The sequence below is a fragment of the Prionailurus viverrinus genome, chromosome D1 (assembly GCF_022837055.1).
Source record: "Prionailurus viverrinus isolate Anna chromosome D1, UM_Priviv_1.0, whole genome shotgun sequence".
NCBI classification, from domain to species: domain Eukaryota; kingdom Metazoa; phylum Chordata; class Mammalia; order Carnivora; family Felidae; genus Prionailurus; species Prionailurus viverrinus.
The window spans coordinates 110,826,993-110,846,946 of NC_062570.1; the positions used below are offsets into that span (position 1 = coordinate 110,826,993).

The 19,954-nt window shown below is 58.2% G+C and overlaps 1 protein-coding gene across 2 annotated transcripts; it reads right to left on the reverse strand.

The window, feature by feature from the left end:
* Nucleotides 1–11,749: 11,749 nt before the first annotated feature.
* On the reverse strand, nt 11,750–19,738 carry PPP1R32 (protein phosphatase 1 regulatory subunit 32). 2 transcript variants are annotated; one of them, XM_047878866.1, is made up of 14 exons: nt 19,649–19,738; nt 19,000–19,142; nt 18,278–18,476; nt 17,919–18,072; nt 17,087–17,215; nt 16,383–16,446; nt 15,818–15,930; nt 15,397–15,456; nt 15,174–15,260; nt 14,515–14,628; nt 14,339–14,433; nt 12,577–12,741; nt 12,027–12,108; nt 11,750–11,847 (listed from the first exon to the last, which is right to left on the reverse strand). In XM_047878866.1, exons 2-13 carry the CDS (start codon nt 19,106–19,108, stop codon nt 12,039–12,041), a joined length of 1,359 nt encoding a protein of 452 aa, XP_047734822.1. In that variant the 5' UTR covers nt 19,109–19,142; nt 19,649–19,738; the 3' UTR covers nt 11,750–11,847; nt 12,027–12,038. The 2 variants fall into 2 exon arrangements, with proteins under 2 accessions (XP_047734822.1, XP_047734823.1); XM_047878867.1 differs by lacking the exon at nt 15,174–15,260.
* Between the last annotated feature and the right edge of the window lie 216 nt (nt 19,739–19,954).

Below are 19,954 nucleotides of genomic sequence, written 5' to 3' on the forward strand. Positions count from 1 at the left end.
TAACCAACTGAGCCACCCAGTTGCCCCAAACTTTTTAACATTTTTTTTTTTAGTGGAGACAAAATTTACGGAGAGTGAAATGCGTCGATGGTGAGTGTCCAGTCTGATGAGTTCTGACAAATGTAAACACCCATGTAATATTCCCATCACTCCGAGTTCCCCTGTGCCTCTCTCAGTCAATCCCCCCCACCCAGAGGCCACCATGAGTCCGACCTTTATCACCAACTCTCTCTCTTGTCCTTTGGGAGAACTCTGTGGAACAGGTGACACCTCAGAGGCTAGAAAGCTGAGGAAAAAGAACCCAGCCAAGATGCAGGGGAAGAGGCTGAGCACCTCCCCCCTCCCCCACCCCCCAAGCAGTCCCCCCCCCCCAACCCGGGAACATTCGATGTGGAGGAGGAAGCCCAGCCAGCCCCCACCCCTCCGCACATGGCTCAGAGCTGGCACTCCAGCACCAGGCAGCCCTCGTGGGCTCTGCCGGCATGGGCAGGAGTCACAGGAGCTCCTGCACCCCAGCCCCAGCCTGGCAGAGCTTCCTGGGTTCAAGGGCACAGGGGACCAGCCCTCTTTTTGCTCCGAGTCTTTTTCTTGCTCTGAGTAGATCATGTACCTTCACCTCCCACCGGGCCCTTCTCAGTGGGTAAAGGTAAAATGTGCTGGCGTTCCAGGCCCACGCAGGCTGGCAGCGGGGCAATCATGTTGATGAATCACGCTGGCACTGCAGGCGCCCAGTCCTTGTCGAGAGCGTCACTAATGAATTAGCTTCACCCCCAGCACGGGGCCTCTCAGCCTGTCCCTGCTCCCCAGGAAGGCAGGAAACTGAGACCTGGGAAGGGGGAGCAGGGAGGGCGGGAGAGAGGGCTCAGACCCTGGCTGTCCCCTCTGCACGTGCATGTGCGCACACACACACACACACACAAACACACAGCCTCTCTATGCCTAATCACAAGCTATAACTGCCCTGCCCACCTCCAAATCTGTGGGTTTTTTTAAATAAATTTTTGAAACGCAGAAAAAGTACAAAGCTCTCTGTGATAAACACGCCTGTGCCCAGTATCCAGCATTGACAATTGTTCACATTTTTCACACTTGCTATACATCTATTTTCTTTCATATAAAGAGAAGAAAAGCAATATATGTAACCCAGAAGTCTCCCTCCCGTGTTCCCACCCACGGGCACCCCTTCCCCACCAGGCTGACCCTGCCAAGTCCCCCTCTTTGGGGCCAGAACCCCTGTGGCTGCTGAGACTAGAATAAGATCACGGAGTGTAGGTATCGTGGGTTCTTAGAAAGCAAGGATTTGAGCCTATTGAATCCAAACCATGAAACAGTGGAGCAGGGACGGTGCTTAGCTCTGTTAAATGTCTGCAGGAAGTTAGTGATCCTTACCCTAGAAAAATGTGTGGAGGCAGGAACTCACCATTGATGTGCACAATTCCCACGGGCTCATGGCCTCCCGGGCTCTGGTCCAACTCCGTCATTTGGAGAAAAAGGAAATTGACGACGTCCTTCATGCCAGGCTCACTCCTCTGGTCTGCACCCCTCCCGAACTTGAGTCCTTGCCTCCACTCAGGTATTCATTCAACAAACATGAAGCCCCTATGTGTATGTCTAGGCACTGGGGATGACTGTGAATGTGAACATTATAGACAAAAACCCCTGACTTTGGGGGCACCTGGGTGGCTCAGTCAGTTAACATGTCCAACTTCGACTCAAGTCATGATCTCACAGTTGGTGGGATTGAGCCCTGCATCGGGCTGTGAGCTGACAGACCCTCTGTCTCCCTCCCCTGCTCGCTCCCTCTCTCTCTGAAAAATAAACATTTTTTAAAAAATTAAAAAAAAAAAAACACAACCCTGGTGTAGAACTTATATCGTCGTAGAACTTATATCCCTGTAAGTGGAGATAGTCAACAAGCTGCATTCACGGTGTGTCAGGCCACGGTCAGGCCGTGGAGGAGATAAAGCCAGAAAGAGACAGAAGGAGGACCGAGGGCCCCACTTTAAATAGAGTGGCCAGGGAGACCTCATTGACCGGATGGTCTTGGAGAAAAGATGGGAAGGAGAGGAAGTAGACCAGGCAGACAGATGTCAAGGGGAAATGCATGCTGGGCAGAGGGCGTGGCTGTGCCTTGACCCTGGGGCAGGAGTGCGCTGGGGCATTCTGGAGCGGCAGGGAGCCCGGGGAGGAGGAGCAAGGGGGACCGAGGTTACAGATGAGTCCAGAGACAGCTAGTGAGGAGGGGGCGGACCTCACTGGGTCCGTGGCCTTTGTGAAGGCTTTGACTCTGGATGGGAGGTCACTGGGGGGTTTCTTTGAGCAGAGAAGTGGCTCAATCTGACATATTTTAACAGGATCCCTTTGGCTGCAGCTGCAAGGAAAGTGTGGGGAGGGAGGGAGGGAAGGAGTTTGTGCAACTGATGCACCTCTCACCTGGGTTCTCTTCCACAAGAGAATGATGGTTATCACTTACTGGCACCTGTAGCCTATCTCATTGATCTTTCACTGCAATTTTTGCCAGGCAAGCACCCCTTCTTTGACTGCTGAGGAAATGCATTCAGCGAAGTAATTTGATCAAGGTTATGCAGCCGGGAAGGGGCAAAGCCAGTCCATCCTATTGCAAAGTCTGGGCATCTCCTGCTGTGTCTCATGGTCTCCCTCGGTTGGGGGAAATTAGAGAAACCCCCCAGCGTTGCCCAAATGACTGCTCCCATCCTCCAAACAGCAAAACCCTACTTGGAGACTTTGATCCATGGCCCCAGGGTTCCGTATGTTTGAGCAGCTAGGGGCACCCTGGAAGCCACAGGACAAACCTAGGAACCTCAACCAAGTTCAAGAGGGCAGAGCAAAGAAGTCCTCAAGTGCAGGGGTGGTGATCTGGGCTCAGGATTTGCCTATTAGCGAATTCCAGGTAGTCTCTGACCCATTATTAGACCAGAGCCCTTCACTGGGTAGCCAAACACATGAGGCTAACTCAGCCTGCTCCCCAGACCTTCTAGAAACTAGAGGCTAGACATGATCTGAGGATCACATTCCCCTGGAACTTGAGCTCTGAGAATGAGCTGCCTGGTCTGTTGAAAGGTGAGAGTTCTCTCCTTTCCCTTCCAGGGACACCAGAGCTGGAGCAAAAGAGGCCAAGAGAGTGAAGGCCACACCTCCATGCCATGGACGGGAACCTGACCATCCTAAGGGGTTCTGGGCATGACAGCTTCTTCTCCGGGAAGAGGCCACAGTGGTCATGGCTAGCAGCTGCCCTTGCATTAATACATTCCTGTGGGGCGCCTGGATGACTCAGTCGGTTAAGCTTCCAACTTCGGCTCAAGTCATGATCTCACAGTTTGTGAGTTCGAGCCCCGCATCGGGCCCTGTGCTAACAAGTGTGGAGCCTGCTGGGGATTCTCTCTCTCCCTCTCTCTCTCTCTGCCTCTCCACCCCCTCAAAAAAATAAATAAATAAACATTTTAAAAAATGCATTTCTGGATCCGTGATCAAGGGCAAGCTGGGTCTCCTGCTCTAAGACTATAGATGCCAGTCTCGACCATGACCGCCAAATACTTGCCCGGCCTGGCCCCCTTCCCTGTGGCAGAGGCTGCTGAGGGTCACGACTTCTGTTTTCCTCCTCTTCTCGCTGAGCGGCTAGCCCGCTACTTCTCCCAGGCCGATGGGGTGGGGCCCTGGATGGAGCACCGGGCCCGTGGAAATGGGCAGAAGTGATACACGCCACATCCAGACCCAACCCTCTATTCTTTGGGTTTCTGCAGTATTAAAGGTGGAAAGACCCGGATCCCCAACCCGCCACTTGGAGATGAGTGACCCATGTTAAACTGTGAGGCAAATGAGAAATACAGTTTCTTTAAGTTTATTTACTTAGAGAGAGAAAGAGACGGGGCATGCACACGAGTAGGGGAGGGGCAGAGAGAGAGGGAGACAGAGAATCCCAAGCAGGCTCGGCGCTGTCAGCACCGAGTCCAACACGGGGCTTGAACCCACGAACCGTGAGATGATGACCTGAGCCGCAATCCGGAGTCAGACGCTTAGCCAACTGAGCCAGCCGGGCGCCCTGAGAAACGCATTTTTAATATGTGTAGCCATTTGGACTTAGGGGCTGTTTGTTACAGAATCAGCCCGAACTGACTTGCATACTCCCTCAGTGTCCCACACACGCCAGCTTCTTTCTACCCCAGGATCTCTACACGTGCTGGTTTCTCTTCTTCCTTCTCTACTTGGCTCACGTTCCTCATCTTTACGGTTTCAGCTCCAACTTTCCTTGCTCGGAGAGTACTTCCAGGACCCTCCAGAGCCCGTCAAGCCTCCATCCTGTAGATTCTTGAGCTCCTACGTGTCTCCTTCAAAGTACTTGTCCCGATTGTAATTAAATAATCAGCTGCGGGTTACTTGATTGGAAAGTGTTTCCCCTGTTACCAGATACAAACTCTGTGAGGACAGGGACCTTATCCACTGATATGCCACACACCCAGCCCGGTGCCTTTGGCATTGTGCCTGCATGGCCAGCACGTGTGAGGCCCTCTCTTCTGCCTGAGCCACTCACCACCTCTGAACCTCGATGTTCACATCTGGAGGAGGAAGCCCGGGGCTAGGGCGAGGTGAGCAAGGCACAAAATTTGAGGGGGTGCCAAAAAAACCCTCAGTAATCAACATAAATAATAGTTCAATGCGATGGTTCTTGATCTGAAATTAATGCAGAAAATCTACGATGAACAAAACCTTACAGTTTCAAATGAAGATAGGATCAGCATCAGTGCTGTGATGAACCCCATTGGAGCCTTTGGCAAGAGGAGAAATCTGTAGGTCTTGTCCTGTCTTAAAGTGTTGGTATTTTGTTCACTGTGATTTTTTTTGCATTCACCTTTATTTTTTCAGCGATTGCACGACACTATTGTTTATCTGGATTGCAGAGGTGGGTTTTTTTTTTGTTTTTGACACTTTTCTAAATTCTGTGCCTGGGAGGACGTCTCCCTCACCTCACCCTAGTCCCGGCCTTGGAATGGGCGCAGTCACCCCCTCTTGAAGAATTATCATGAAGCATCGGTGAGTAATATGAGACCTGGGGTTCGTCATTCTGAGATATTAACCAATGCTCCCCTGTAGACAATTTGCACACACCCATTCCCATCTGTCAGATACTAAATTGGCTTCCTATATTCCCTGCTCTCCCGCTCTCTCGGAGGGAAACTCAGAACAAAGAATCAAATCCTTGCCTTTGAGTTGCAAAAGACGCTTTGAAACCGGAGTTCAGACTATAGCCTTGCGGGAGCTGGGTTTTGAGACAGAAATCTTTTGTGTAGGTCCAAAAGCTTGGCTTTGAACTTGGAGAGCGGGGAGTTGATGCCGGAAGCCCTGGAGTGGGCCAGCATGTGTCATCACAGGGGCCAAGATCCCACCCAAAAAGAGAGAAGGGCTCACCAGTATGCGGGAGAGAAGGGCAGAGCTGCACCCCTACAGATGGATGGGTACATCGCGCAAAAGTGCTCAGGCTTCACTTGCTCTGGGCTGAGGCAGAGGGTGGCATGGAAACCATCCCAGGAACACTTAGGGGACACCAGGGCAGAGGGAATCCACAATTTCCTTACCAAGTGTGGCCTAAGAATGCATCAGGCTTCCCACAAGTGCCCCTGTCTGGATGAAGAAGGCTCAGGAGAGTCAAAATTGAGGTGAGCTAGCCCCTCCCCTGAACCCTCTACCCTTGAACTGCTCTCTCATGAGAGAGAGCATCTAGAAGTTTCTGCACCTCTGAGAGAGACTTGGTGTGCTGACAGCAGCTGATAGACCTCGAGGGGCTGCATGTGTGGCCCCGCTGGAGGCTGGTTCGCAGAACCCTGGCAACCAGAGCTCAGAAGGTCCCAGCTGCTTCGGGGCAGGTGCGGGGAGGACACGTGTGGACTGACCAAAACCCACAAAGATCACAGTGGAGGGTCCACATCTCCGGGGGAGTCCACATAGGTGGCTGCCTGCCCCCCAAGAGCAAGCTCCACACGCTGCTAAAGAGGACAGGAAAGGGAGGAGGGGCAGATTGGATTTGAGTCCCGAATGGACAGAGTTTAAATTCAGAGGAGATGAGGAAGTTGGCCTGGAGGCCACCGATGGACGTCTTCGCTAAGTTCAGTTACAGACACACCACGGTGCGTTTCTGAGCTCCTGACTAGGGGTCTGTGAGGTCCACACCGTCTGTGCAGATGGCGCCAGGTACAGTGGAACCCCAGCCCAGGGGGCGCCTTTGCATCAGCGACCTCGCAGGTTGGTAGACTATTAGGGAAGTTGAGGGAGGGGATCTCTCTGTTCCCCATGTCTCCCAGAGTGTCCTTGAAGGCAAGCAGCATCCCTGCCCAGTGCCTAAGGCATTGCACAAACGCTCGCTTCCTTCTCGTTGGTAACCCGGATGTGAAGGATACTTGAAATCCCCAGACCCCTCAGCCTTCTTCTTCGTCGGACGATCCCAACCAACTCAGGAAACAGAACCCGTTTCCTCCTGTGGAAGGTGAAAATGCCGGAAACGAACTCACTGTCCCAGCTTCCTCGGCAAGCTGGGTGCAGGCACGGGACCTCGGAGCCACCCAACAGAAAAGCGCCCGCCCTTGATCTGGAATCGGAAATCTGAGCTGCGGAGCAGAATCCCTTCTGAGGCTGGGTGGGGGCATCGGCAAGGGGGAGGCAGGCTGTCGCCGGGCGCCCGGGCTCATGGGACGATTTTGACCCCCGTTCTTGGCTGGGTAGCGTCCACGCTTTGTTCTCCAGTCTACCTAAAGATTCCGTGAGCTCGGAAATCCTTGTAGTAAACTCGTCTTCTGCTTCCATTAGCTGAAGTCGGTTTCTGTTACTTGCAGTGTGGGGCACTAAGGGGACCACATGGTCACAGTGGAGGGTCCGCTGTCCCACACTCCAGGGTTTTCACTGCGGTGCCCAGGAGTGCCCACACTGCCAGGTGCCTTGGATACGCTCGGGAGTCCGTTTGCCCGTGTTCTTTAAAGCCTCCTGCCCCTGGTGCCAGAGCCCTCCAGGGGAACGTGTTTCTGCGGCAAGGCTCTTGCCATAGGGACCACCCCTTGTCACTGGGGCCACAGTAGGCATGCTGGGGCCCAGAGTCCCATAAAGTCTTGCCTGGACACAGCTCCTTCAGCATCACCCAGTGTCTCTCTGAGGATAGGTGGGCTAGGCCGATGTCCTTCTGACCTGTCCCTTTAAGCTGGGGACCTCTGAGGACATACGCGTGTTAACACACACTCGTACTCACACGTTCCCCCTTCAGCCAAAGAAAACCAAGCCCCACGCCTTGCTGGCTGCCAAGGAGATGCCCGGTTCTCCTAGGAAGCTTCCAGGCCCCGACTTCAGCCCACTTAAGGGCCCCAGGTCAGTGATACCATGGGGAAGGCCTTGTGTTCAGAGCGCAGAGACCCGAGTATGTGCTCACCAAGCTGCGTGGCTTGGGAGGCTGTCTCGTCTGTCTAGCCCAGGTTAACTGTTATGACAAAGGTCCTTCCAGGAGTGAAGCTTTACGATTCCAAGAACGTTCTTGGCAGAGCAGCCTCGTGAGAAGCAAGGAGTGTCCAAAGGCCCGAAAGACCGGCAGGCTCTCTTCTGACCTTGAACGGAGGCCCCCAGGTGGGGGAAGGGGGGGTGGGTTCCTGGGTGCCACTCCTCCTCTGCCCTTGTGTATTTGACAGTTGGGAAAATTTCCTCGAGAATGGGTGGCCCTCCAGATGGTCCGAGAGGAAAGTGGGGATCAGATTCTGAGTTTCGGGCCCTCCATCTGTCTGGGTTTAGCGAACCCACGGTCCTTCCCACACAGGCTTCCTCCTAACCCCTTCCCCACCCCCCTGGGGGCCTCCAGTTCCCACAGACAGGTGCCTTTTCCCAGCTGGCCAGCTGTCAAGCTTGTGAGCTGGCGGCTCTTCCTGTCACCACGTGACCCGGACAGATGGTACCTGTCAACATCAGCTGCCACAGTGCCATGACGGGCAGCGGCCTCACACACGTCCCCGTGCATCAGGAGTGGGGCCCGATGGCGTGACATCCAGCGTTCCTCCCAATCCTGCCGTCCCATCAGCCCTCGGGCCTCCACACCCCCACACCGCAGCTGTCAGCACAGCACCCACCTGCACCCCCAAACTACCCCCCCCCCGAGGGAGGCCCCTCCGTGTTCTTGCTGAGAAAATGAAGGCCCACGGAATATTCCCAGCACCCAGCAGGCTGTGGGGGCTTAATAAAGTTAATCATCGTCATTGTACACCTCAGAACGGCTTCTAGAATATCCGCGGGGAGGGGAAGGAAGCTTCTGGTAGCAGCTACAATCAGCACCCACTAAGAGTGACTCACCTCAACACCCAAGCCCTGGTTTCCAGGTGAGGGAAGAGGCAGGCCGCTTGCCAGAGAGCCTGGCAGGAGTTGGCCTTGGGGACACGACAGGAGCGGCCTAGGCCTCCTGGCTGTGCAGGTGGATTACGCACCCGAGAGGGGGCTGCTCCTGGACAAGGGTCCTGAGGGCGCCTGTCCCGGGCCAAGCGGGACGAGACGACGGCCAGACCCCGTGAGTGTCCCAAGTCCCCACTCCTATGTGGGCCTCTGGTTCCTCTGCTCCAGCATCAAGCCAGCTACTGTTCGCCAGCCAAGCACTCGATACCTGTCATTTTGTTTAGCCTACGGCGTGGGTAATGCTATTAACTGCAGCTGAGAATGGTCAAGTGGCCTCCCCGGCGGGTGGCAGGCTGCGGAGAGCTGGGTACGAACCCAGGCCATCTGACTCCAGAGCTCATGTCAGGACAGCTTTGCTCCGCTGCCTGCCTGGGCCCGGGGAGAAGAAAGGGCTCTGGGCTGAGGCCGGCTGCGGCCGGGCCAAAGACTCACGTCTCGGAGGGGCAAGGGGACGGGGCCTCCCCAAACGAAGCCACGTTATCCGTGCCCGCAGTCACCTGACAGCACGGAGCAGGTGTGCTGTGGCAAAGGCCAGCACTTCAGTGGGGTTTCAGTAACCTGAGTGGCCACAGCGGGGAAAGTATCTACCCCTCCTCCCCTGGGGACACAGAGAGGTTTTCACCGACCCGATCCTGGTCTTGGGGCCAGTGGCGGGGGCGGGGGGGGGCGTCAAGATTAGAATGTGAGGCCCTCAAGACAGGACGGGGGAGTTTGGCTGGGGTTGGTCAGAGGGTGGGCACGGTTGAGGGGAGGGCAAGGGGCACATACAAAGAGAAGAGGAGGCCCGGAGCCTTAAAACTCAGAGGTCCTGCAAGGTCACAGCTGTGGCATCCGTGCAAGGGGTGGGGGGTAGGCACAGCAGGGTCTCAGCTGCTGGCCTGTACATACACAGGAAGCCTGGATGACTGACCTCCTGGGACTAGGGCAAGTGACACCCAGAAGCTCAAATCTGGTGCTCCGCTGACGGGCAGTGTTCATTCACTCGGTCGTTCATTCATTCATTCATTCATTCTCTAATACTTCCTGAACACCTGCAAATGTGCCAGGCACTGTCCTGGGCTTTGGAGTCTCCACTGTAGACAGACGTCCTCTGTGGCTTTGTTGAGCCCCATCATTGAGGAGGAGGACAAAGAAGGGCTCCCTAGCCTTGAGCTGGCCCCTGCACTGTGTCCTTGCCCACGGCCTTGCCCCTTACAGCGCCCACAACTGGCCGTGCCGCCCGTTTAATTCACGGTCCGGCTCACACACCCTCCCCCACGGGGCCTGCTTTGAGAAACCTAGCGGGGTGGGCAGAGGCCAGGAAGGCGGGTGTGATTCGGAGGCAACTCACACCCCCACCAGGCTGCTGCCAGTCCGGGCTCCCCCCTCCCGCCCTTACCAGCAGGCCCCCACCCACAGATCTTGCTGCTGCGTGACCCATGGCCGATGGCACCGCCTCTGTGTCTGTCTCCTCATCTAGAAGATGGGGACATCCGTGCCCTGTACCGGGCAGGACTTCCAGAAACATCTAGGCTAGGCGTTGGGTCCTCTTGCACCCGCTTTCTGCCACCGCATGCCCTGGGTCACCCCACCCTCACACAGCCTCTTGGGCTGGGGTCCAGGATCCAAACGGAGAGGTCAGGATGGGGCTCTTGGAGAGAAGCCACAGGGGGCGAAGGCAGGAGCTAAGGGGAGCAGAGGGGCGCTGCTCAGCCCCCTCTCTGGGGTGGAGTCCTTAGCTCCCAGCTCAGGAAACAGCGTGGGGTGGCCCCAGCTCACACGGCCTGGAAACTGGGTGCCGGACAATGGGAGAGGGAGGCCATGGAGAGAGCGCGTCATCAGTCTCCAATGCCCCCGACACCATATCCCTTACTGAGTCAGACAGAGGAGGGGTGAGCAGGAAACCTGAGCTGTAAAAGGACACTGGAGGGGAAGAAAGAAATGGAGATGTGAAGCGGGGTGTGTGTGTGTGTGTGTGTGTGTGTGAGAGAGAGACCGTGGGCTGGAGGGGCTGGTTGATCTCTTTCCCAGCCCCGACCTCACCGTGGCCAGGCCACAACGGACACCCAGCCCAGTTGGCAAACCCCTGATTTGGTAACTTGCCCCCCGGTACCGGAGGCCATGGACCCGCAGGACGCACCCACAGTCTGGGCGGCTGTCACTGGGTCCTGAGTCTGGCTGGGTTTGTAGCTGAGAGACTCTTTGTCCCCAGTCCCCTCCTCCAGTGCTGGAGCCAGCTGGAGCCACCCACATCCCACATGGAGCCCCAGCCAGGCCGAGTGAGGACAGCCCCCCGGGCCTGCCACTCAAGACTGCTGGTACACCCAGGCCTGGGGGGGCCAGCAGTATGGCTCCACAGATACCCACTGAGCGGTGGGGGAGGGGGCAGCTGCTAGACCACTGAGTCTGCCCCTCTGCACGCAGGCCAGCCTGAAAGGTGCAGGGGACAGCCAAGCCTGGGGCTGCCACTGCCTCTCTACCCTGGGGACCTCAAGCCACTCGTGCACTCTTTCTGGGCCAGAGTCCCCTTTATATAAGGAGGAGATGGCGCTGGCGGGGCCACAGCATACAGTTGTATGGTTGTGCACTGTGCAAATGCACCTGGCGGAGGGGACAGGCACTGAGAGGCAGCCCAGGTTCTGCCTTGCCGGCCCCGGTGTTAGGCTACAGCTTCTGGAGGAAGGAAGGCGTTTACTTCCCAAGAGAAGTTCCCTCTTGAGGAGTGGTGGGCGGAGGGGCGGGGGGGGGGGGGGGGGGGGACACTCGTTTTAATTCTCACAAAAGGGCTGCCCTGAGGCACCAGGTTTTTCAACCAGCCTCCACTCCTTCCTGTGCCAGTGTCCAGGTGTCCATCCAGTTGCAGACCTCTCTCCATCCGTCTCTGGGAAGAGATCTCTATGACTGCCTTCCCCTCAGTCCTCCCTTCTCTTTTAAACCATCCAGTGTGGGACTCAGAAGGACCCTGGAAGTCCTGCTCAGATTCCCCTGCCCCACTATGGTCCCACTGCCCCATTTTATAAACATATTCTTCCTAGACCCGTCTCTGTCCCCCCTCTGCCTCCCCCTACTCTGTCCCACCTGCTCCCTCCTGGGGCTTCCTCCCCCCACCCCACACTGACTGAGCCCTCAGCACAGGCTGTAGGAGACCCCTTGACCGAAGAGGAAACTGTGTCCGGGTCCATAGCATCACAGTGAGTCCAACACGACCTCCCTGACTCCAGAGTTGGCCCTGCCGCCTGCCCCCCCCCCCCCCCGACCCCGCCCCGGCCACCCAACTGTAGCACTCTGGCCGCGCCCTCCCCAATCCTTCCCCAGCTCCCCTGGCAGGGACTAGACATGTTGGCCCGCTTCAAGCCTCTTTATTTCATTAGGAAAGTAGCCAGGGGAGTCCCAGCAGGGGAAGGGATGGGAATCCACTCCTGTCCAGCTGGGTTGGCAAACCTGTGGGGAGCAGAGATGCCCCCTGAGCGGCTGCAGGGTGGCTCTGGGCACTCCTCCACCCTGAGAGGTCCCCAGTCTCCCACCACCCCCCACCCCCCACTCTGGGACAGGGTCTCCATCAGGGCTTGCTTGTCCCAGGGCTGGGGAAGTGGGGCCGGCCCCGCAGGGAAGCCCCTTACCCAGACTCAGGCTCAGCTGGACGTGGCAAAGTGGCTGCTGGGAGGCACAGCTCGGTAGAAGGGGTCCTCCGCGATCAGGGTTCTGCAGGGGAGGGGGGAGCGGTGCCGGGTGGGACCTTCTGCTCTGCCTGCCCCTCCCCTGGGGCAGCTTTCAGCCCGGTTGGCCAAGCCACAAACGCTCTTTGCCCACCAACTCTGGGCCATTGTCTTACAAATGTAATTTGGGGGAAACTGATCGGAGCCGAAAGGAGTCAGAGTGAGGCTGAACCACAGTCCATTCAGCTTTGTCCCCACCCCCCACGCAGCCAGGCAGGGAGCAGATGCTGGCCTCCGGGATGGGGATGGGAACAAGGAGGGTGGAGGGCAGCCCCCACAGAGGGAGGGGTCGCTGGGGAGAGGGGGGTACCAGGAAAGGCAGTGAACAAACCTGAGAGAGGAAAGGGGCCTCTCAGACAGACAGACGGATGGAGGGAGGGAGTGAGGGAGGGCAGAAGCTGGGGAAAGGCCTGGATTCAGCAAAGGGCAAAGCGGGGGAGAGAGGGCCAGCTACCTTCCCACGTGGGGGTGCAGGCGCCGTAGGCTCTCCGTGGGGGTGGGGGTGGCCTCCATGCGGGTGACCGGCTGGTTGAGGGCGTAGCCTCCAGGCTTCTGGGGCTGGGTGCCACCTCGGGTCCAGCCTTCTCGGTCCAGACCCTTAGGGATGTTCTCAAAGTACCTGCAGCACAGGGAGGGGGTTCTTGGCTATAAGTCGGCCTCTGCCCACCTCTGCGGCCTCTCTGCGCTTCCGGGACGGGAATCTTGAATCCAGCAGGGCAGACTGCCTCCGATCCCTCCAGCTTCTTTACCTTTGCCCACGCTGTGCCCTCTGCCGGGCACTCCCTGAGCCCCTGCCCACATGGGGGACGCTGGCTCTGCCGTGAGCTGGATGGCTCTCCTTTGTGCAGCCCCCCATGCCGAGCCAGCACTTGGGAATGTAAAGGGCCCTTTAAGTGCGCCTCCCTCCCCAGCCTGTGAACACCTCAGGGGTGGGGAGTGGAGACCCCGTCCGTCCATCGTTTCTCTCCAAGGGGTCCACTTGGCTTCCGTTTTGCTACTATTCACTGAGCACTGGGCCAGGCTCTGAAAGTGCCGGGAGTACGATGTGGGCCCCGCCCTGGGGCTTACAAAGTAGGGGTGCAGACAGGTAAGTGGGAAAATCAGTGGTTACCACCCCTGGGGAAGGGCAGCGTGCCTGACTACAGGCAGGAGCTCAGGAAAGCCGAGGGGGGTGGGGTGGGAGAAGGACCCCGCAGAGCTGGCTGGGGCAGAGGTTCTGCCAGAGGAGCTACAGGACGAGGGCATTTGCAGGGACACTGTTGTCCCCCAAAACCCAGAGTGAGTCTCAGCCCCTCCCCCTCGCCCTCCGTGGGACCTGGAGCAGATCACGGCTCTGCCGTGTGGCTCCCGCGTCACATCCCCCCTCTGAGCTTCAAAGTCCACATCCCAAAGAGGAGAGTTAGCCCGAGGATGGGAGGCATCTTGGGAGACCAAGGAATTGGGGGGCAGTGTGGACACAGGCGGACACACAGAGGGCAGATGTTGTGCTAGGAGGCTTTTGTCCAGAGAATTACACCTCCTTGATCCCACCCCTGTAATGCCCTCCCCATCCAGTCCTGGCCCCAGGAGCCCTTCCCAAAGGCTCTAGGGCCACTTCTTCCTGGAAGCCCTCCCTGATGCTCGGCACAGAGCTTACTTTCTGGGGAGCACAGAGCCCGCCTGCCATGGACTGGATGTAGGATCTTAGCAGATGGGGTATTGTCCCACCCGGGCCCCCTTGAGCCCACCAGCCTGGGCACCGATGGCCTGCACTGCATCAGAGAGAAGTGCAGAGGAAGGCGTCCCAGGGGCTGCTACAGCTCGCTTTGCCTGAGCAAGGAGGTACCGGGGATTCTTAGTATGGTCCCTGGGGACAGCCCTTAACTAACGACCGATGGGTGTGGAGCTATCAGCCCCCTAGCTCTCTCCCCGCTTGGCTGGGATGATCCCGGGTTGTGTGCACCGTTTTCTGGAGTCTTCCCGCGGGATATCTGGCTGATACCACACTCGCTCGGGGCTGCCTTCCTCTCCCCATACCACTTTCCCACTCCCCCACACTCCCCAGTAAGAGGCTTGCACTCAAATCCTTGGCTCCGGGGCTGCTTCTGGGGGAACCCACATTGATTCAGTGTTGGTCTACCTCACAGACTTGTGAGCTCGTGACTTGTCCCAGTGTCTGTCTACAAACCGCACGTCGGCGTCACGGCCGTCGATTTGCACAGGGAAGGGGGGCTTACCCTTGGTTGTAGGTGATCAGGTACTGATTATCCATGTCTGGGTCATAGGGGCTCCGGATGTAGCTGGGGTTGTTAAGGCTGAACCCTGTGGGCTCCTGCACAAGAGGTATAGAGGGGACGTGTCAGGCCGGGACGGGGTGGAGATTCGGGAGTGGGGCTGGGCACCCCGGCCTCACCTTGTTTCCCACAGTCTCCCTGCCAAGCAGGGCAACGTTGGTCTGTTGCACCCGCTGGGGGGGCTGGAATTGCCCGTGGCTCACGCTGCTAGGCCGTGGGCTGGGTGGGGGCACCTGCAGAGGACAGAGCCACAAGAAAGGTGGCCGGGTGGCCAGGGCGAGGCAGCAAGGATAGAGGGAGCATAGACAGATGTGGCCCTGGGGCCTCGCCCTTCCCCCTCCAGACAAACCAAATTCCTGGTTTGAAAGACACCCCTCGGGATGCCTGGGTGGCTCAGTCGGTTGAACATCCGACTCTTGGTTTCGGCTCACGAGCCATGAGTTCGAGCCTTGCGTCGGGCTCTGCACTGGTAGTGCAGAGCCTGCTTGGGATTCTCTCTCTCTCTGTCTCTGCTTCGCCCCTGCTCATGCTCTCCCTCTCTCCCCCTCTCTGTTCCTCTCTCTCTCTCTCTTTCAAAATAAACAAAAACAAAAACAAAGACACGCCTCACTTTCCGGCTTCCTAGGCCTTTACTCCTCCACCAGGACGTCCAAAACATCCCGATTCTTCCCATTCTTTAGTGCCCAAATGCCACTGCGCCCAAGAGAACTCCCTGCCTCCTCCCGTAGAGTGCTCCTGCTCTGAGGGAGCCCCCCTCCCCCCCCAAAAGGCCACTCACTCTGGGGTTCAGCAACCTCTCATTCACTCGGCTGTAGCCTGTTTCCCGCTCGGAGCCTCTGGCCAGCACAGGCAGGAACTCATCCCCCTGTGGCAGGAATGCAGCCACTGGCGCCACAGCGTGCCTGCTCCCCCCACACCCTTCCACGTAGTGTCCTAAGGGCCCCACAGAAGGACCCCAGGCTGTGGGTCAGACAGCCCTCACCCCCACCAGCTCAGCTTACACGAATGTGGGTCATGGGGAGAAAGTCGGACCTGGTGACACTCCGGCCAGGGTGGAGGACCTGGAAAGAGGCCCCCAGAGGAACATAAGCAGCGGCCCCTTGTCCTGCGTGCAGGGGAGGGCTCACAAGTGGGTATCATTGGGGCAACTGAGGAAAGGGAAGAGTTTGGGGAGAACAATGCTGAACGGGAATCAGCAGGGCTCTGGTCTGAACTCTTGTCCAAACATTGGCTCTCTGCCCCTTCTCCTCTTTGGACCTCAGTCTCCTCATCCATAAAATGGGGCCGTGGGGGGGCTGGACCAAAGCGGTGGTTTTTACCCACACTCGTTCATCTTGTGTTTGAACAAAGGGTTCCGCAGCTCACACTTTTAAAGAAGCTAGAAGTCACCCTGAGGTCCTAGTGGGCACCAGCCTGACTTACCGGGTCCCCAGGGACGGTCTGGGAGGGTGGCTGGAAGCCAATGGGGTTCTTGGTGGACTCTTCGGTGAAGCCAGTCTCCTCCTTGGAGCCAACTGATATCTTCTGCAAGAGATCTGCAAAAGACATCCTCCCTGTGCTGCCCCCAGCCCCACCCCAGCCACCTGGCCCTGCCCACATGGCCTCCAGAGGCTCAGTGTCCCAGCCAGCAGGCACAGAGCGGACTCCAAAGGTCTGGAGGCCCAAGCTACAGAATCGTGGGCATCTGGAAGACTTCAGAGTCCAAGATAGACAGCGAGAGGGGAGAGGAGAAGAGGAGAAGGAAGGGCAGGGCTGATGGGCCAGGAGGCGGCTATGGTCAGGTTCAACAGCCCTCCTAAGCGAGTGAGGTGTCCTTGGGGGATTGGCACTAAGGCACGTCTCCCCCAAGCTGCCTGTGTGTCCTTTTTTCTCCCGCTGGTGCCTTCTTTGTCCTGTGCCAGCTCATCCAGGTCCCCTGGTGTCTCTCCTAGGGCTCAGGTTAGGGTAATATAGTGGGAGAGACGCATGAGCTCAGACGTGTGCCTACCTGGCTGGTTTGAAGTCTCCTTGAGATACTTGGAATTGTACTCAGAAGTCAAGAAGCGCGGGCCCTGGAACACAGAAGGTGAGCCGGAGGGGGGACGTAAGAGAGAACAGGGCCCACGAGGCGGCTGGTGGCAGTGGTGGCTCTTTAGTTATCTGTGCTCTGAGTAGACCTGTGTGGCCTGTTCTGAGCGGGGAGGGCCAGCACAGCGCTCCTGACCCAAATCTGTGTCTGATGGGGCATCCGAGCCCCATAAATTCCACCATGAGAACACGGTTCCCCTGTGGCAGTGCCAACTGTCACATCCCACACCGGACTCCCAGGAATGACCAGGGGGCCCAGAGCCCTGGGACCCAGACTAGGAGGGGGCTCAAAGCAAGGAGAGAGGCTGAGGGAAGAAAAATGGGTGCTTACTTCACAATTCACCACCCAAGGCTGAACAGGTCTGCATGGGAGAGGGGAGGGAAGGGGCCCCTGGGGTTAAATCCCAAGACACGAGTAAGGAAGCCTGGGAGGACCGCTCTGATGCTGTCTTGGAAATAACAAATGACCTTGGCTCTCCCCACTGTTTCTAGGAATGCTGAGTCCACCTTTATTTAGCTGGCTTTCAGGGCGAGTCAGAGCAGGTACATGTCTCCGGGAGGGGAAGGGGGTGGGTCTGGCCCCTCTGCCCAGGGCACAGCCCTTACTGGGGGCTGCCCACTCACATGCCGGGAGTTTTCCCACTCCAGCGAGCCCTTGCCCTGCTGCTGGTGGAGCAGGGGCATGTCCCTGGGTTCCAGCCCTGTGATGGCCTGCGGCCCATAGTCCTGGGTGTCGAAATGGACCTTCCTGACCTGGGAGGGAGAAGCGGCCAGTCACTCTCCAGGTGAGGCGATGGCAGTCACTTCTCGACTCTGATTCTGCCCTTGACCCCTATGGAGTATCTGTAGCCCGAGGGGCCCCTTTATAATGAAGTTGGGTCACGTCCCTCCTTTGCTCAGAGCCCTGCAATCTTCCCACTGCACTGGGAGTAGAATCCCATGGCCTGACAGCCACCCGCGAGGACCTCGGCTCCTCACTTGACTGCAGCCATCTGCCTCCCTGCTGTTCTTTGTCACATCACACACTCGCACCGCAGGGCCTTTGCACGTGCTGTCTGCGCTGCCTGGAACTCTCTATCTCTCACAGCGCTGCATTTAGAGGCACACTAACCTCCCTTGACTCTTTGACTCACGTCCCCATAGCAAGCTCTTTTCCGACCCTCCTGCTTTGCCGTTGCAACCCCTTCACTTCTGCTGCACCCCTTGCCTTTTTCCCCCCCAGCACTTGCGCCTTCATATATAGAAGAGACGTTCAGAACACACTGGTTGAATGAACGAAGGTGGTAAAGGTGATTCGACTCCCAGCCCCCATGTGGCTCCCCTGTGCCCAGTCATCTCAGCCTTGACCAACCCTTGGTGGTGCAGTTCGCCCTGCCGGAGGGATCCTCACCCTTTCTTCCCTTCGGCTCTTCCTCTACCCCAGCCTTGGGCTCCCCCTCTCCCGCCCAGCACTGACCTCTTTAGTAGGGGTCGCCGCGCTGGGCTTCTCCCGAGAATAGCCAGAGCTGGTCTGGTGCATGTTCCAGGGCAGCGGGTATGTGCCATCAGGCACCTCCAGGGGGCGGTAACTCTGACTAGTCACTGACTGGAAATTGGGGCGGACTTGTTCCCTGAGGGTGGGGCAGGAGCCGGAGCGATTACCACCAGGGCCACATGGAGGCTGCCGTGCTTATCTCTAGAAGCTTCCCACTCCCCTCGAACCTCCCGCAGGAGTCCGCCTGCCTTTGCTCCCCAGGCTGGGCGCTGCGCCCCGAGTGCCCCAGGGTCCCAGACCTAGGCCGGGCAAGGGTCAGGGCCTCCGCGCACGGAGCTTACAGTGGGTCTGATGAGCTTCGATGGCCCTGAGAGCTAAGGCTCAGCGGAGCAGGGGGTGAGAAGGGATTGTATGGACCGTGCCCCATGGCCGGGTTGTCCAGGGCATCGAGATTGGCCTGGTATGAGGCCACAGGACGGTAATTTGATTTGTAGCCTGTGCCTTCGTGACCGCCCATGCGGGGCCTGAACTCCTCCTGACCTGTCAGAGGGGGAGAGAGAAGACAGGACCAAGGGTCAGCGGAGTGGAAAAGCAGTGAGCAGGGCCTCCCAGCAACACCCCCCCCTCCACACACACACACACACACACACACACACACACACACAGGGGCCCAGGCCCCTTGGGATGGAGAAGGCATAGAGCCAGGGGCTGGAACAAGTGTGACAGGAGCCGTGAAAGCTTGGCCCTTCGAGACCGTGGCAGCAGGAAATAGAAACGACGAGGTGGGGACAAGGTCAGTGTGGCAGAATCACAGGATGGAATGGGGGGGGGGGAGAGGGGGACGGGGGCAGCAGGGCAAAGCCAGCCCGACAGTACAGGTGTGGACACAGTCCTTGGGAGGCTCACGGTCCTTGGGAGGTTCCTTGGGGAACCTCGGCGTGCTGGGGTCGCTCCGAGTGGTGACCGGACAGGCTGCTCCTCTCCCAGTGGGAGGGCCTCCTCCCATCCTGCCTCGGGTCCGGGAAGGGGGGGTGGGGGGGCTCCTGCCCAAAGGGGTCCTCACCATAGGCTGTGCAGTAAGTGGTGGCGTAAAATTTCAGGGGATCCGTGCAGCCTCCTGAACTCATCTTTACGTAAGGGGACACAACCCCCAAGGGGAGTTTCCCCATCATGATGCTGTGGGGCAGGGCCCCGAGGGGGGGGCACCTAGGAAGGACACACAAGGAGCCCCATCAGGTCAGCAGCCCAAAGGCCCCGAGCCTGGCTCAGGCCCCGGGCTGCGGAGACCATGGAGGTGAAGCTCGAACCCCACCCAGCCAGTGCCTTCCCCTTCGGCCTGTCCCTCTCCACCGACACCCGCACCCCAAAGAAAAGAGTCCTCGTTGTCAACCCTTCACTCATATGCACTTGTTTCACCTTCCCCACACCTTGTTGTCATCTCCCCAGGGTATAGCCAGGAAACCGAGCTTCCAGAAGATGAAGAATTCGCTCATAATAGGTGGCCGACTGCCAGCTCCTGATCTCAATCCCCTCATGGTCTCCTCTGTGGACTGAATGGACAGACACCCTCCCACCTGGGGATTCCTGGCCACCCGGGCTCCAGAGCTCACTCCCAGCCCCGGGCTCCTTGTCTCTCCCCCGGCTCCCGGGCCTTGCTGGAGGAAGTTGGCTCAGCCCTCCTGGGGCCCAACCGCAGCTGGCCCCACCCTCACCTGCCCTCTGCTGTGGCTCTGAGGTCTGGCAAGAGAGGCTTCGGGAGGCAGGAGCTGCTCCAGAGAAGCCCAGGCCCTCTGGGAGGTGGCCAGGCCAGGAGAAACAGTGTGTTGCCTAGCAACCGGTGCCTAGCAACAGCGTCCCCACGCCTCGGAAGCCCTTCTAGGGCCCCGGGCCCACTGAGAGAGGCTGACCTGGCCAGGATGGGGGGTGGGGGGCGCTGCCCAGGCAAGGTCCTGCCTCCTTTGGTCCCCACCCCCACCACCGGCTTCCCTGGGCAGAGCTGGGCAGAGTTGCTGTCTGAG

Coding starts and splice junctions, on each gene's coding strand:
- PPP1R32 (XM_047878866.1), bottom strand. CDS start 19,108: ATGATGGGGAAACTCCCCTTGGGGGTTGTGTCCCCTTACGTAAAGATG. Junction 15,457..15,817: donor AGACCGTCCCTGGGGACCCG/GTAAGTCAGGCT, acceptor GCCTCTTTCCAG/GTCCTCCACCCTGGCCGGAG. Junction 12,109..12,576: donor CTGCACCCCCACGTGGGAAG/GTAGCTGGCCCT, acceptor CCTCCCCTGCAG/AACCCTGATCGCGGAGGACC.